Source organism: Antrostomus carolinensis, unplaced genomic scaffold (genome assembly GCF_000700745.2).
Source record: "Antrostomus carolinensis isolate BGI_N321 unplaced genomic scaffold, ASM70074v2 scaffold2609, whole genome shotgun sequence".
Taxonomy (NCBI): domain Eukaryota; kingdom Metazoa; phylum Chordata; class Aves; order Caprimulgiformes; family Caprimulgidae; genus Antrostomus; species Antrostomus carolinensis.
Genome location: NW_010339376.1, coordinates 1 through 14,897, shown reverse-complemented (window position 1 = coordinate 14,897; position 14,897 = coordinate 1). Strand labels below are relative to the sequence as shown.

At 48.9% G+C, this 14,897-nt stretch overlaps 1 protein-coding gene across 1 annotated transcript; it reads right to left on the bottom strand.

The window, feature by feature from the left end:
- Positions 1-2,037: 2,037 nt before the first annotated feature.
- Positions 2,038-14,103, bottom strand: IQSEC3 (IQ motif and Sec7 domain ArfGEF 3). Its single transcript, XM_010175833.1, has 9 exons — positions 13,955-14,103; positions 13,210-13,376; positions 10,916-11,055; positions 9,822-9,947; positions 8,607-8,706; positions 6,598-6,759; positions 5,751-5,843; positions 4,799-4,842; positions 2,038-2,563 (listed from the first exon to the last, which is right to left on the bottom strand). Exons 1-9 carry the CDS (start codon positions 14,101-14,103, stop codon positions 2,126-2,128), a joined length of 1,419 nt encoding a protein of 472 aa, XP_010174135.1. The 3' UTR covers positions 2,038-2,125.
- Between the last annotated feature and the right edge of the window lie 794 nt (positions 14,104-14,897).

Sequence of the window (14,897 nt, the reverse complement as noted above, 5' to 3'; positions counted from 1 at the left end):
ACCCCCTGCCACTCCTCACCCAGCAGCTACGTCATCAGCACCCAGTGCTCATGTCTCAGCCTTGCACAGGAAAGAAGAGCATTTCTTTCTTTCCCTCTTAAAATAAAATATTAAAAAAAGGCCCTAAAAGGCATTCTGTCCTATTTTAAAATCCTAAAGTTGATCTTAAGCCTTGAAGGGAGATAGATCGACTGAGCGAGACCAAAGCCTTTAAGCTAATTAATACCTTCCCCTCCCTACTGCTCAAAGATTTTTTTTTTCCTAAAAATACATCCATAGCCCATTTTTAATGCTGTCTTCCTTCACATCAATGTCCCCAGTAAAGCAGAGGAGCTGAGCTGTCATCTCTATCTCAGGATCTTCCCCTCCCCTCACTTCGAAGCTGGGACAGGGAGAGGAGAGGAGAGGAGAGGAGAGGAGAGGAGAAGAGAAGAGAAGAGAAGAGAAGAGAAGAGAAGAGAAGAGAAGAGAAGAGAAGAGAAGAGAAGAGAAGAGAAGAGAAGAGAAGAGAAGAGAAGAGAAGAGAAGAGAAGAGAAGAGAAGAGAAGAGAAGAGAAGAGAAGAGAAGAGAAGAGAAGAGAAGAGAAGAGAAGAGAAGAGAAGAGAAGAGAAGAGAAGAGAAGAGAAGAGAAGAGAAGAGAAGAGAAGAGAAGAGAAGAGAAGAGAAGAGAAGAGAAGAGAAGAGAAGAGAAGAGAAGAGAAGAGAAGAGAAGAGAAGAGGAGAGAGGAGAGGAGAGGAGAGGAGAAGAGAAGAGAAGAGAAGAGAAGAGAAGAGAAGAGAAGAGAAGAGAAGAGAAGAGAAGAGAAGAGAAGAGAAGAGAAGAGAAGAGAAGAGAAGAGAAGAGAAGAGAAGAGAGCCTTGGAGTCTGTTATCTGGACAGCTGTCCTATAGGAAGGGCTGATGGAGGCAAGAGTATAGCCAGGCAAGAGATACAGATGGGACCTCATATGGGTGGTCTCCAAAAAAGCCCCTTCCCTCTAATGGAGGAGAAAGAGCCCAAGTGATGGGATCATCCACCCCAGAAGGTGAACATATCACTTGGCTTTGCTTTCAGAAATATAAAAAAGCAGGTGGCAGGAAACCCAAAAGCAGCTAGGAGGAGGAGAGCAGAGGTGGGGCTGGTTTAGGCTAGAGAAGACAATCTTTGTGTGTGTCTGTGTCTGTGTCTGTGTGTGTGGGTTGAGGTGGGAGGGCACCTCTTGGTGCCATCTCTTTGGAAAAGCACTCATCCATTCCAGGAAGATCCCTGGACTTCAATACCTCCCTTTTGCTCCCTCAGAACCTGCCTGGTGTTTCCTTTAGCAAGCATGCGCCGCACATACGCTACCGTACAGGTGTATTTACATGTGATGAGGTCTGCCAAGTCTCAGCAGAGGTCTCTCAGTACAATGCTCCGACATAACAACAGAAAGAGTTTTTGGTGTTCAGGGTGAGACCATCTTTGCGTTGCACCGCAGCTCAGGACAGTCTCTGCTCCTCTCCAGCTCTCTTCCACTCGTGCACTCCCTCGGCTGTGAACCGGCTGCTGCAAGGAGATCATATTTGAAGAGCGATGAGGAGAAAGCGAGTGGTACCAGTTCTTAGCTCCAGCTTAGCAGGCAGCAGCAGCAGCAGCAGTGGCAGGGGGAACTCCACCCCCACCAGGAGTGCCCCGAGGTCAGTCCATGGCATGGGTCAGTCTGTTTCTCTCCGAGGCTGATGAAGTTTTGGGGTGGGTACAAAGGACGGGGAAATGCAAGGCAGGGAAAGGAGGTGAGGGAGTAGCAAACGGAAGACACAGTGCCTATAAAGCAGCAGGTCATCAAGCCTCTGAGGAACAGGGCAGCAAAGTGCTACATGGGGACAGCACGACCACAGGAGGCCCAGCTGGGCTGGCAGGGTGTTAGGATGTGTGAGCATGTAGGTTGGCAGCTTCTGGAGATGGTTCCTCACAATTAGCATCATCTTGAGGGGAGACAGGGTAAAGTTAGGTCAGTCAGCTTTTTTTTTTTTTTTTATATCTTTTCTTCTTCTTTTACTAAAAAATAAATCACAAACTAGATCTCTGTAGGCAGAAAGGGTCTCCGGGAGGTGGTGGGGAAGGGAAGCAGGGAAGTCTGTGCTGTTTTGGTGCTGGTGGTGTGGCTACACGAGGCTGCGTGAACCACTGGAGTACCTGCGCCTCTGAAGCAGGGAGCTGGGGGGACAATACTGGTGGGGGTGGTTGTAAGGAGGTGGTGGAGGTGGGAGAGGAGGCTGATGGACCAGCTTCATGGGCGTCCCGGGGAGCCCACTGCCCACACCACGCCAAGGGGTGGAGGTGCAGGAATCGGAGGTGACGTAGCGTGTCAGAGTCTGGTTGAGGGCCGGCTCCATCCGAGCCAGGCACGGCTTGTCCAAAACAATGACTTTGACAATCTGCTGGCACTGTACAAGTGTCCCCGCCGAGGCGGGGTGCGAGGGCACCAGTGCTGTCTCCAGCCGTTCCCGTGGCATGTTAAGACGCGTGCTGGGCTGCATTCCACTCTCGGGCCCCAGGGTGGAGTTGTGCTGGTACGTTTGAAGCCTGTTGTGAATTGACACCTAGTTTAGAAACAGCCAAAGAAGCATTACATGTTACAAAGACTTTTCCCATCTGCTGCTACTGGCTGCCCTGAAGCCCCACCACATGCATTAAACCCCCTCCTCAAAAAAAAAACCCACAAAACAACAAAAAACCCCCAAAAACCCAGACCAGGCACAATCCTTGGCTGTCCAGCCCCAGCAATGTCCCCATCTAGGCCTAAGTGCCCCTGTCCTTTCCATCACGCTGAAGGCAGCAGGGCCGACGTCCCCAAGTACGGTGCAACTTGGATTAATCCAAAGGGCACAGGGAACGCAAATCAACTCTAGGAGCAGAGGCATCCGTCAGTTCTCATGGTAGTGAACAGACCTCAGAGGTCATGGCCTTGTCCCCACCAACAAAAAGGAGAGGGGAACCAGACAGCAAAGTTTCAGATAATCGAGGCTGTAGGTTTCAGCAAAATGACGGTAGCTGGATCTGAGATAGAGAGAGACAGAGAGACTCGAGCCCTTCCCAGCTCCCTGCCTTCTGAGTAGGAAGGTACAGCACATGACTGGCTAATCTGTTTACAAAGGAAAAAGCAGAAATCTGACATACTCTAGCAAAAGGCAGCTCCCTCTGCTCCGTTTGATGGTTTGTCAGTGAAAGGAAATGATTTTTCGAGAAAAGAAAAAAAAAGGAAGAAAGAAAGAAAGAAAGAAAGAAAGGAAAAAAAAAGCCCGTCTGGCTCATACAATGATAAAAGAAATTCATGATGAAATGGCAGCAGATTAGATCATCTCAAAGAAATGGAAATGTTACTCTGCTGGCAGAGTATTACTGCAAGGGGGAAGGGAAGCAGGAGGTCATCAGGGTCCCCAGAGAGATGCTGAGAGTGGAGTCAAATAAGGGAGCTCGCTGAGTCCAGTTTTAAAAAGGAGTGGGCCTGGACTGGAGGTCCACAGGAGGAGAAGCACAGCAGGAAAACGGTGCTTCCTGAATAGTGGATGAAGTTCTAGTTCCTCCTGCCAAGGCCATGAGCTGATGGAGACCCCAAACCAGAGCAAAGCTGCCAGCTCAAAACAATCAAGTGGCAAACCCTGGGTAGGAGACAAGCGCTTGTAGATCGGCATGGCACTTCCAGCTAGGGAGGGGTACAGGTGGGCAGATGGGACAGTGGGGTGCCCTGATGGTCTGGTACGTTGGGCAGCAGCACCAGCAACTAGGAAGGAGAAGCTGTGGAGTGGCCAAACTTGGCATGATGCTGGGCCAAGGGTTGAGCTGTCCGTCCCTACTCGAGCATGGAGGTTGCTCAGAGTCACCGCACAGCAGGACATAACATCGTGTCAATATTTATTCAGGCAGTGGAACAGCCCCTAGGAAAAAAACTGGGCCCTGAGGTGCTAACAACCATTCTCCACAAGGAGAACACTCCTCCCAACAGGCAGAAGAAATTTGGTGGGAGAAGCACCTTCCCCAGGAAGGGGGTGTCTGCAGGGAAATGCTCATTAGGGAAAAGAAGCAGCACCCACTCCCCACAGAGAAGCTAAACTCTTCAAGTAAATATTCAATGATGAGAGGGGAAAGAACTACTCTGGAAAAGGGCAAATTCAGGACAATGGAGATATTCCAGACAGGGAGAGAGTAGAAAGTAGTCAATAAGATTTTCAGTATGAAGATTGCATTTTCCTGTTTCCTCACAGGCAGTGGGAGTATTGGGTGTCTGTGAAGAAACAGGCAACCCACTGGGTGTCAAGACATCCCTGCAAAGATAGACGCACACAGGACAGCCAAGCTCCCTGCCTAAGGAAGGTGAAGCTTTAGGGAAAATCTCTGGTAGACAAAGGCCATGCTTAATCCCCTTCAAGGGGGTGGATGGAGAGATAGAGCTGCAGAGATTGTGCAGGAAAGCTGGGCAGCAGGGAATTTGCATGTGATGCTGCATGGAGTTAGCATGTCAGGGAAGTCTTTAGTGGGGTTCTCAGTCTCCCCGTAAGCAGTGGGGTGGGTTAGTCTACAGCGTTTGGGAGCTTGGTCTATGAGGGATGTTACAGTTATAAAAACGGATTGAAAAATGCTTTGAAGTTTAGGTTGGATTTGAAAGTTGTATTACCCGTCCTAGCAGTAACTTTTAATTGTATCTCTGGAAATTGGTAAAATTGTCAGTCTGGCTGGGGAGGCATTGATTAAAACCTGAGAAAAGAAACAACAGAGAATGTGAGAAGAGCTGAAGTGAGAGAGAATTACTTACCTCAGCTGCTCTGCACTCTACTTACCTCCACTGTGCTGTCCGAGACCTTCTCCCCCAAATCCTTCTTGCCTTTGAAATAAAACAAAAGCTCTCACTCATGAGGCCTGTACTTCTAGTCAAGAGCTGGACCTTACACTGTGGACTGGAAAGCTCAAGGGAGAAGTAGGGGCCAAACAAGACTCTTGACTGCAAGGACAAATCCCGACTCTCTTGTAACCTGGTAGCTGCTTAGTGGGGTAGCAGGAGTCCCCTTTGGGGTCCCATCCTCAGGTCCTGGTCTCTAGTGAGTTGGTAGCCACTCGTCTCTGCACTTGATTTTTGCTGGCAGACAAGACAAGGCAGGAATGGACACAAAGCCTTTGATACGAAGAGGCTGGTCCAAAGTGTTGGAGAAGAGACTGGAGGAAGTTCATAGTGAAGTTACTGTGTTGTATCAGTTCAGGGAAGACCAAGTGGGCCAGGTTCTCCAGCAGTTACCTGTGCTCCACCAGTAACATCTCTTTGCTGGATGGTAGAGCTACAGACTGGGTCATGAGACTGGAATGGCTTTTCTAGGGTATTTGAGGAAGGCATATGCTCTCATAGCTCCACTATAGGACAAGGGGAAATGGTTTTAAAGTAAGAAAGGAGAGATTTAGGTGAGATATGAGGAGGAAATTTTTCACCCTAATAAGGCACTAGCCCAGGTTGCCCAGAGAAGCTGTGGATGCCCCATCCCTGGAGGTGTTCAAGGCCAGGTTGGATGGGGCCCCGGGCATCCTGATCTAGTGGTTGCCAACGCTGTCCACAGCAGGAAGGTTGGGACTGGATGATCTTGAAGGTCCTTTCCAACCCAAACCATTCTATGACTCTATTTGCCCAAGGCTGAAGGATACAAAACTGAGAATTTCTTTTTGCAGTCATTCTCCCAGGAATCAATGAGAACACATTTGCAAAGGCAGCACTGCTTGACCAAGAGAAATCGGGTGTCCTCTTACCTGTTGGAGAGCCTTGCTTAGACTGCAGTTCCATCTGGGCTCCATTGGTCCTTAAGGAGAGAGACTTTGCCCCTTGCTGTTTCTCCAATTCCCCTGCAAGACAGACACACGGAAGTGAATGAGGAGAGGGATGGAGGGAAGGACACGAGCATATTATGGGAAGTCAGCAAGGAGAATTAATGCAAGAAAATGACAAGTGTCAAGAAGGGAGGGAGAGAGGAACAGCCAAGAAAAACAGAGAAACTGGAAAGGACTTGACACGTGGATGAACTTGCCTATCTCCACACGACCTTCTGTGCATGACCTGCATGTACACAGAACAGGTTATTGCTGCACAGGAAGGGACCTCTGATGTGAGGCTACTTCGGGTCATCAGTTTATATGTGGCAAGGCCATCAAAGGCTACATGGACATCCGTGATAGGCCACAGAGGGACACAATACAGACTGCTTTCCCCCAAGACATTCCTGGAGTGAAGGACAACTCTGCTAAGGCTACAGGTCCTGTACTTCCCAGCTATCCACAGATCATATTTGCAAAGTCAAAGGAGTATGGGATGGAGAAGAGTCTTCTGGGTCTGACAGTCTAAGCTTCACTATTCCAGGCCACTCTACTACACAGCCTGTTTCATAAGCATCATAAGTACTTAAATTCTTCCGTTTCTCCTGCTGCCAGGTGGTCACAGAGCCTGACCTAATGGTGGAAACCAAGAACAATCCTGTGCAGACTTGTGCTACTCATCCTCTTTCTCCCTCTTCCTGAAGAACCCATCTCCTTTATCCTTTCTCCCTTGTAGACACATAGAGTGTGTCAGCATTGGAGTGTGAATGCTGTCAGAGGTCCTTACATTCAATTCGTATCTGCTCCAGCTCCGTCACTTCTGCTATTGACTCTTTCAGATCTTCCACAAACTTCTGCATTTCCTCAGCACCCAGAGCACAGAAGTGTAGTACCTGTTTCTTCTCTGAGCCTGAAACTGGAGTCACCAGTGTGATGCCATGGGGGTAATCTGTAAAGAAGATGTATCAACAAAATAAAGAGGTGTTTGTTAGGAGTAGTTGTCTGCTTTGGTACTTCTGCAGGACAGAGAGTTTCCACCACGATTCCAAAGGAAAGGCACACCTCGAGTTTGTCCCTCTGCAAACTGGAGGAACTTGAAGCACTTCAGCCCTCCAAGGGAACAGAATGGCCAAGCTGCAGCAGCAAGGCAAGTGCCACCCATGCCAGACCACTGCCAAAACCACTGTAGCTCTTAGGTACACTTCATGCAACAGAATCATAGTGGTTGGAAAAGACATTTAAGATCATCAAGTCCAACCATAAACCCAACACTGCCAATCCCACCTCTAACCCATGTCCCTGAGCACCTCGTCTGCCCGTCTGTTAAATTCCACCAGGGAAGGTGACTCCACCACCTCCCTGGGCAGCCTGTTCCAATGCCTGACCGCCCCTTGGGTGAAGAAATTCTTCCTCACATCCCATCTCAACTGCCCTGGCCACAACTGGAGCCCATTTCCTCTTGTCCTGTCCCTTGGTCCTTGGTTGAACAGACCCACCCCCACCTCTCTCCACCCTCCTCCAAGGGACTTGCACAGAGCCACAAGGTCTCCCCTCAGCCTCCTTTTCTCCAATAACCCTAGTTCCTTCAGCCATTCCTTGTAGGACTTGTCCTCCAGACCCTTCCCCAGCTTCATTGCCCTTCTTTGGACCTGCTCCAAAACAAGTCAAAGGGCCAACCTGCTATTTCCTGCCACCCCTCTGCTCCCCACTTTGTGTCCCAGGCCCCTTTTCCCACCCTCTGTCTGTCTCCTCTGTTCAGATCTCACAAGCCCTTTAGGACATCTGCTTTTCTGTCTCTGCAGGGGATACACAACAGGATGCCTCTGCCAGAAGATCCTTGGGCACTGCCAGGATAGTCACCATACCCCTGAAAGCTGATCCCAGCTCAGATGGTGCCTCTGGGGATGCTCAGCTATGAATGACTCTTTTGTACATCCCGGGATATGAAAGCCTCTGTGTGCTGCAGAGCAGAGAGTGTCAGGAGAGAGACTCGTGCTGCCAAGAGGGTAGAGGGAGGATGTAAAAAAACTTAGTATAGCCTCAGTGCTGCTAGAGTCTTCCTTCCTTGCAGCATGTTCTGCAGGTCTTCACAAAAAGCCCAGTGGGCATCAGCCAGACTTGCCTGGGACTGCTGTGCACCAGCAGGAAGCCTGCCTGTTTCTGGAACTCCTCCACCATGCAACCAGCTTCAATCATGACACATCATGGCTCTATTCCCAGACCATCAAGGTCAGGCTGACTAGGGCTGGCCTCTGGCCATGCTTTGGTGGGTGCTGTTCCAAGTGTTCTGCTCCTGTCTTGGGAAGCTTTCAGCACAGCAGAGCAGGGCACAGGGCGGGAGGCAACAGCACCAACACCTGAGCCTTTATCAGTGTCAAAGGTAGAGGTGGGAGCTGTGATTTTGGGCATGAGGGCAGAGGGGCTAAAGCTGAAGCAGTAGTTTTGTCAACGCGGTTCTCCACCTACAGTTGGCTCCTGAGAGCTCAGTGAGATGTATCTGGGGATTGATTCCCTCACTCCTCCCCACTAGCGCTCTCTCTGCCACCGTGACAAGCCAGATCCTTCAATTAGCTTAACTCCAGCCCTTCTGCAGACTAGCAAGAGGTACCAGGAGCCTCTTCTCATCGCACTGTACCTGCACAGTGATCTCTTCATCACCGAGTCTCAGTTTTCTCCTCTCCACATTTAACCTTGATGGAATCTCTATTCCGATGCAAACTCATACTGGGTGACTCAGCCCCCTCCCTCCTTCCCCCTGCCAAACCCCTCCAGGCAGCCAAGGAGCGATGGACTTACATTCATTCTCAAAGAGATGGAACTGCATCCCTAGCAGGCCGACTGACTTGCAAAATGTGTAGGTTGAGGAGCTTTTCTTCTTGGGGCAAAGCTTGAGGATCTGTTGAAGGGAGAGATGCATCATTGAGCAGGGTGCTGGGGAACAGTGAGGCCAGGACAATGCAAACTGCTCAAAGCAAAACAAGCTTTCTGCAAGCTCTGTTAATAGTACATGGGAGTAACACTTGGTGACTGATAGGCTCTTTGCCCAGGAAGCTGCTTGGCATGCTCCCACCACTTCTGAAATTCTCTGTGCACAGCCCTGGGGTTCACTCAGCTCTGTCTCCCAGGGGGTGCTGGCTTTTTGATGCCCACATTTCTGACTTTGCAAGGGTAATTCTTTTCACCGAGGGCTAGATCAAAAGGTGAAGGGAAGCCTGTCAGAAATACCTTAGAGCTGGGAACAAGAGCATGTGTGAACGCTGCACTGGTTCTTATGGATCTGGTTTATCCCATGGAGCAGAGGGATAGCAAGGAGCAGACCCTCTCCCCAGGTTCACAACTGTACAAATGGGTGCAGAAGAAGAGGTGGGGGAAGCTCTCTTGTCCTCTGCCCCGACAAAAGGGTTTGGTTTTAGCCTGACATTTGCAATATCCACAGTTTCATTTTGGCATTAAATTGAGCAGAACTTCCACCTTGTTTGGTGTCCTTCCAGTCCCAGCGTACCTCTGCCCTTCCTCGTACCTGTCTGAACTCCGTTGCAAGGTTGCTGGGGCAGGACACTTTTAAAATACAGACATTTGAGGCTCCCAGTAAGTACTATCTACTCTCCTACAGCCTTTGCAATGTTAGAAGGTTTTAAAGCATCTGGCAGGAAAGATTGGAAGTGCATGGGAGGGCTCTGTCTACTGTAGTACAAACAGACAAAGAAATGAACCTCCCTTTCATGAAACGAACCTCCCTGCTGGCAAAGGCATGAGAGAGAGAGCAATGACATTGCTTGGATGGCTGTGGGATGTGACAGTTTGTTTTTTTCAAGGGTTAGAGGAGTTTTAGATTTGGTAGTTTTTTAACAGTGAAGGATTCAGAGCTGTGTCTTACCATGGTGATGGACCAGGAGATGGTCTGTCCTTAGGATAGGGAGGAAATGGATGTTGGGGATTTGTTTTAGATTTCTGTACAGAAATTAAAGTGAGTTTTCTCAATGTAGCCCCTAATTGCCAGAGCACACTCACCACCAGCAGGTCATTGAAGAGAAACACTTCCCTCTGGTGAGCTGCCTGCTTCTGTACTTTGTTCACATCAGTCACTTCATACAAGCGGCTGCAGCAGACCAGCCGGCGATGGGGCACAGACAGAACCTGCAGAAGACCCACAAGACCATGCAGGGGCTCAGGGAGGTGCCACTGTGGGTCTCCCCAACGACCCTGCTCAGTAACAGTAGCACAAGCAAATTCTGCCCACTCTGTCCACTCGAATCATCTCCTCACCATCACTATGCCCCTGTGATCTGGATAACTCAAAGGAGTGGGACAGGCTATAGGGAACCCTCTTGCTCACACACTCTATCTTCATACACCTCTGGCTTCCAGTCATGAGGTGACTGGTCATCCTCTCTCACCTTACTGGACATCTGCAGGTTTCCCGGGTTTTGAGAAATGATTCTGCTCATTTTGGGTGACAGTATGTATGTTTTTGCATGACAGATTGGCTACTGCTAAAGAAGCTGTCTGCATTTGAGGGTCTCTTATCCCCAGCAGTCCTTAAGGAACTCATTAGAGACAGATGGGTGACATTGTTTACTCTCACTTTGCCTTCCACTTCCTACACCCTCCCAAGGCCTGGAAGTTTGAAACACTGCAGAGCTATCACTGGAACATTGGAACAGGTTGCCCAGAGAAGTTGTGGATGCCCCATCCCTGGAGGCATTCAAGGTCAGGTTGGATGGGGCCATGGGCAACCTGATCTAGTGGTTGGTAAACCCTGTCCACAGCAGGGGGGTTGGAACTGGATAATCTTTAAGGTCCTTTCCAACCCAAACCATTCTGTGATTCTATGATTGGTAGGTAGGACCTGCAATGAGATCCTTGGGCAAGCAATTACCAGACCAGATACTAAAAACTCTGGCCAAGGAGATCCCCCAAAACTGGGAAAGAATGAGATTGCAAGGAAAAAAAAAGTGTCTGGAGAAAAAGGAATGAATTCATCAAGACAAGCAAGGTAAGTGTTACAGAAGAGGAGTAGGGGCACACAGGAGAAAGGCAGAGAAGAGGGCCGGTGAGGGAGGTGAGAGGGGTGAGGGGGTGCCAGAGGCATTACGGGTGCTCACCGTTTTCATCCCAACTATGGACTTCTCCACTTTGGTGACGTAAGTCACATGGTCCTCATTGGATTTCAGCTCTTTCTGCTGGATCCTCTCGTAGATCCCCACCACCAGCTCCCGTGGGATGTCAGCACCGTCATCTACCCCTGCCAAACACAGAAAATCCGGAGGAATAATACTTTGCTGTTACTCTGTCTGTGATATCTCTGTCTTGGCCCTGTCCCTTTCCTCTTTTACATCTCCTTAGGCAGGGGGAAAAGGAAAGGGAAGAGCTGGTGGTCCCTGACAGGCAACTACTGCCTCTGCACTGGGCAGTGCTGGGGAAAACGAAGGGAAATAGCAATACTGTGCTTCAGGCTCTCTTCTTTCTCACTCTAACATATCTAATGCACCCGCATGAGAGACTGACACCTCTGAGGCCAATGCAGAAGACTTCACTATTCCTTTGCTCTGCATGGTGGCTCCTTTCCATGTGTTCCCTAAGGTTTTACAGGCACAATTTCACAATCATATATCCTGGGCTGCTCAATAGCAACCCCTGCATTGATCTCATATCATCAGAAGTGCTAGACATGGAGGAGATCTATGACAGGACCCAGCTGCTCCTGCTGCCAATGCAAGCATCAGCTCTTCTGTTTGCTTTGTGGCCTCTACCATTTTCCTTCTGTGCTGTCTCCTTGGAGTAATATTTTGCTGTTACTCTGTCTGTGATATCTCTGTCTTGGCCCTTTCCCTTTCCTCTTTTACATCTCCTTAGATAACTCTTGCTGTCTGACCCTTGCAGAGCCTGCCAGAAATGTTTTCTTTCACCTTTCCCTGAGCCAAACGCCACAAATTAAACTCCCAGTCTTTCCTCTGAACTGAATTCCTCCAGTCATTTTATATTGATTTTCTCTGCTTTCTCTCCAGCTCCTGCTCTGAGATGTACGACTGCGAGTGATGGAGGTGAGGAACTGCTGAAGAATGAAGAGGCATTGTCACCTCCTGGGTCCCTCATCCATGTCCTTGCAAATGTAGCCTGAATACTCTGTCTTTTTGCAAACATAGGCTGGTGAAGTTACTGACCTGGGCACTGGCCTGCAGATGAGTCTGGAATGAGCTGTCTCCCCTTGTCTATAACGAGGTGACACTGACTCGCTCTAGTGAGTTGTGGTGTGTTACACACTGGAGGTGAGTGGTCCTCATGTTGGCTGAATTCATTGTCATGTCAGTGAACTGGCAGATTTTCAAGCAACTCTTTAAGTTAACACAAAGAAACCTTTTGAGTTCATGCCATCAGCTGTGATACCAAAGGGGATGATGGTGGGTATCAGCCCCATCCAGTATCTCCAGAAATAACTTGAAAGAGAGCCTCAGTGTCACATTAGATGAGTCTGAAGTGGATGACAAATTGGGGAAGGTGTGGGAGGCTGAGAACAGCAGTCAGGGCAAAGAAACAAGTCAAAGGAACCCACAGAAGTTCAAAATCTAGACAGGGATTTACACTGGAAAAACTCTGAGGGATTTTCATCCAAATTGCTGATGTGCAGTAAGAGACACTTAGAAGATGACTGGCCTAGGGTGACCTAGGAGTGAATATGGCTGGGAAATTAGGCAAGAATTTGTCTAGACATGAAGTAAAAAAGGCCAAACAATACTAAGCTGCATTAGCAGATCTGAAAATAAGGAGGAGGCAGTGGTTCTATCTATGAGTATGTTGTGACCACATCTGCAAAAGTGCTTTTAGCAACCTATTACCAAGATGGAAAGGGCTGACCTTGAAAAACAGAAGAAAATGTATTTGGGAAACTGATGTATCAGAAATTGCGAAGAGGTAATGTATGCATGAACTCTGTCAGGCCTGCAGTTACTACAAGCAATTGCAAGCAATTAAGAAGGGGAAGATTTATCCTGAATGGAAGGAAAATGTGTTCATATATTCAAAGCAGCAAGGAGGGGAAGGGCTTGTTTAGCACAATCCAGCAGGGTCTAAGAAGGATGGAGCTGAACAATAGGAAAATGAAATACAACGGACTGCTTCCAAGCAGTGAGATCTATTAAAAGATGAAACCATCACTCAAAGAAAATGGTTGGCTTCTGAGAAGGCTGGACAGCTTTCTGCAGAAGACAAAGCTTAGATTTTTTCCCCTTCCCCAGCATCCTAGAAGACACCTCAAAGGGCCCTCCACATCTGGCTCACAGGGAACAGCAGCAGCCCTGAAGAAAGGCAGCTCCCCTAGCAGAGCTTGACCTAAGCAGAGTTTAGAGAAGCAAGGTGTCAAAAAAAAATAATAATGAAAAAATCAAAGCAGGACCCTCACCTCTCAGATTGCGAATGAAATCCTCCAGCATCATCTTCCTGTCAGGCTTGATGTTGGGGCTGTACATGTCCGTATTGAGGAGGATGATTGCAAAGGCCAAGATGAAGATGGTGTCCGGGTTGTGGAACTGCTGGACCACATCTGGGTTACACATGCAGTACCTCTGGCTGCAGCAGGAGGGATGCACACACTTAACAGGGAACAGGGGTGCCAATGGCTTCATCACAAATGAATCACATTCCTCCTCTCACTCCAACTCTCACACAAATGAGAAGGAACTGACTGCTCTGTGAAGGCAAATTTACCACCAACAGCTGAAGCAGGTCACCAAAACTTCAACATTCTCGTCCTCAGGAACTAAAAGAGCAAGTGAGACTGGAGAGGACTACCCAGGCTGGTGTCACTGCATAGGGTAATACAGGAGGTGCCTACTCCAGCCTGCCTTGCTGAGGGCAAAGTGCTCCTCTGGATACACCAAGGGAGAACCCAGCACCCCTGCAAGCCCCAGTGCTGCTCTTCCTGTCAGTCACCAGTGACCAGGGAAGCCCCTTGCTGGCAGAAATGTCAGGCCTGGCTTCACTTTGTGCCCTTCATGCCCCTGATAAGGACACAGCACAGAGGACTCCATGCTTCAGAAACCCCTATGTGATGACCTTCTCTGGAAGGGAGGTCCCTGGCCATTCACTCTGTAGCTGCTGTATCTCTTCAGCCTTGGGTGTGCTCTCTGCAGGGCTCGTTCTCTTACCTGAAAGCCTCAATGAGCCGCTCCACCTTCTGCGCTTCCCCCTGCACGCGGATGTGAGCCTGGAACTTCCGCAGGGCTTCGTCCAGCTCCATGCCTGAGAAATCCATCTCGTCCACCACGCAGCTGCAGGAAGGGGACACAGCCTTCATCAGCACCTCCTCCCGTGGAGGACACCAGGCAGGCTCCTTCACTGCTCAGTCCCCAGAGGAAATACCACGGGAGAGGCCCTGGGACATCACTACAGCTGCCCAGATCACACTTCAGATGGGCAGTAACTCAGCAACCAGTGATTCCTGCTTCCTACAGCAGATACACAATTCTTGTGCCTAACCATTCACAGAGACAGATATATAGATATATATATGTATGTATATACACCATGAGATATATATATGTCTCATATCATACCACATACAGCATATATATTTATGTATACACATCCAGAGAAAGTATATCTATATAGAGAGAGATATTTATCTGTATCTATATATGTAGATATCTAGACAACTATATTGACATAGATCTTCAGACACCTATATCAATACCTGTCCTGCTTTTGCTGGGACAGAGTTAATGTTCTTCTCAGCAGCTGGAGCAGCTGTGCGTTGGGTTCAGTGTGGGGTTTGTGATGAGAAGAATGTTGATCAGGTACCAATGTCATTAGTTGCTGCTGCAGCCCAAGCTCATTGTGTTTGGGGAGTTGCAGGTGCAAAGGGCTGGGAGGGGGGAAGCGCAGTAATTAGCAAAACCCCAAATTGGCATTTGGCTCTGCCAATGAGATATTCCATCTCCTATCCCGGCATGGGCAGGACATGAACCAGAAAGTGGGGGGATTATCTCAGGAATCACTCAGGCTCGCTTTTCCAGGATTGCAGTTGCAGGGTCAAGGTTCCTTTTCGCTCCTCTGCGATCGCTGTTGGTGGGTGGTGAGCAATTGTACTGT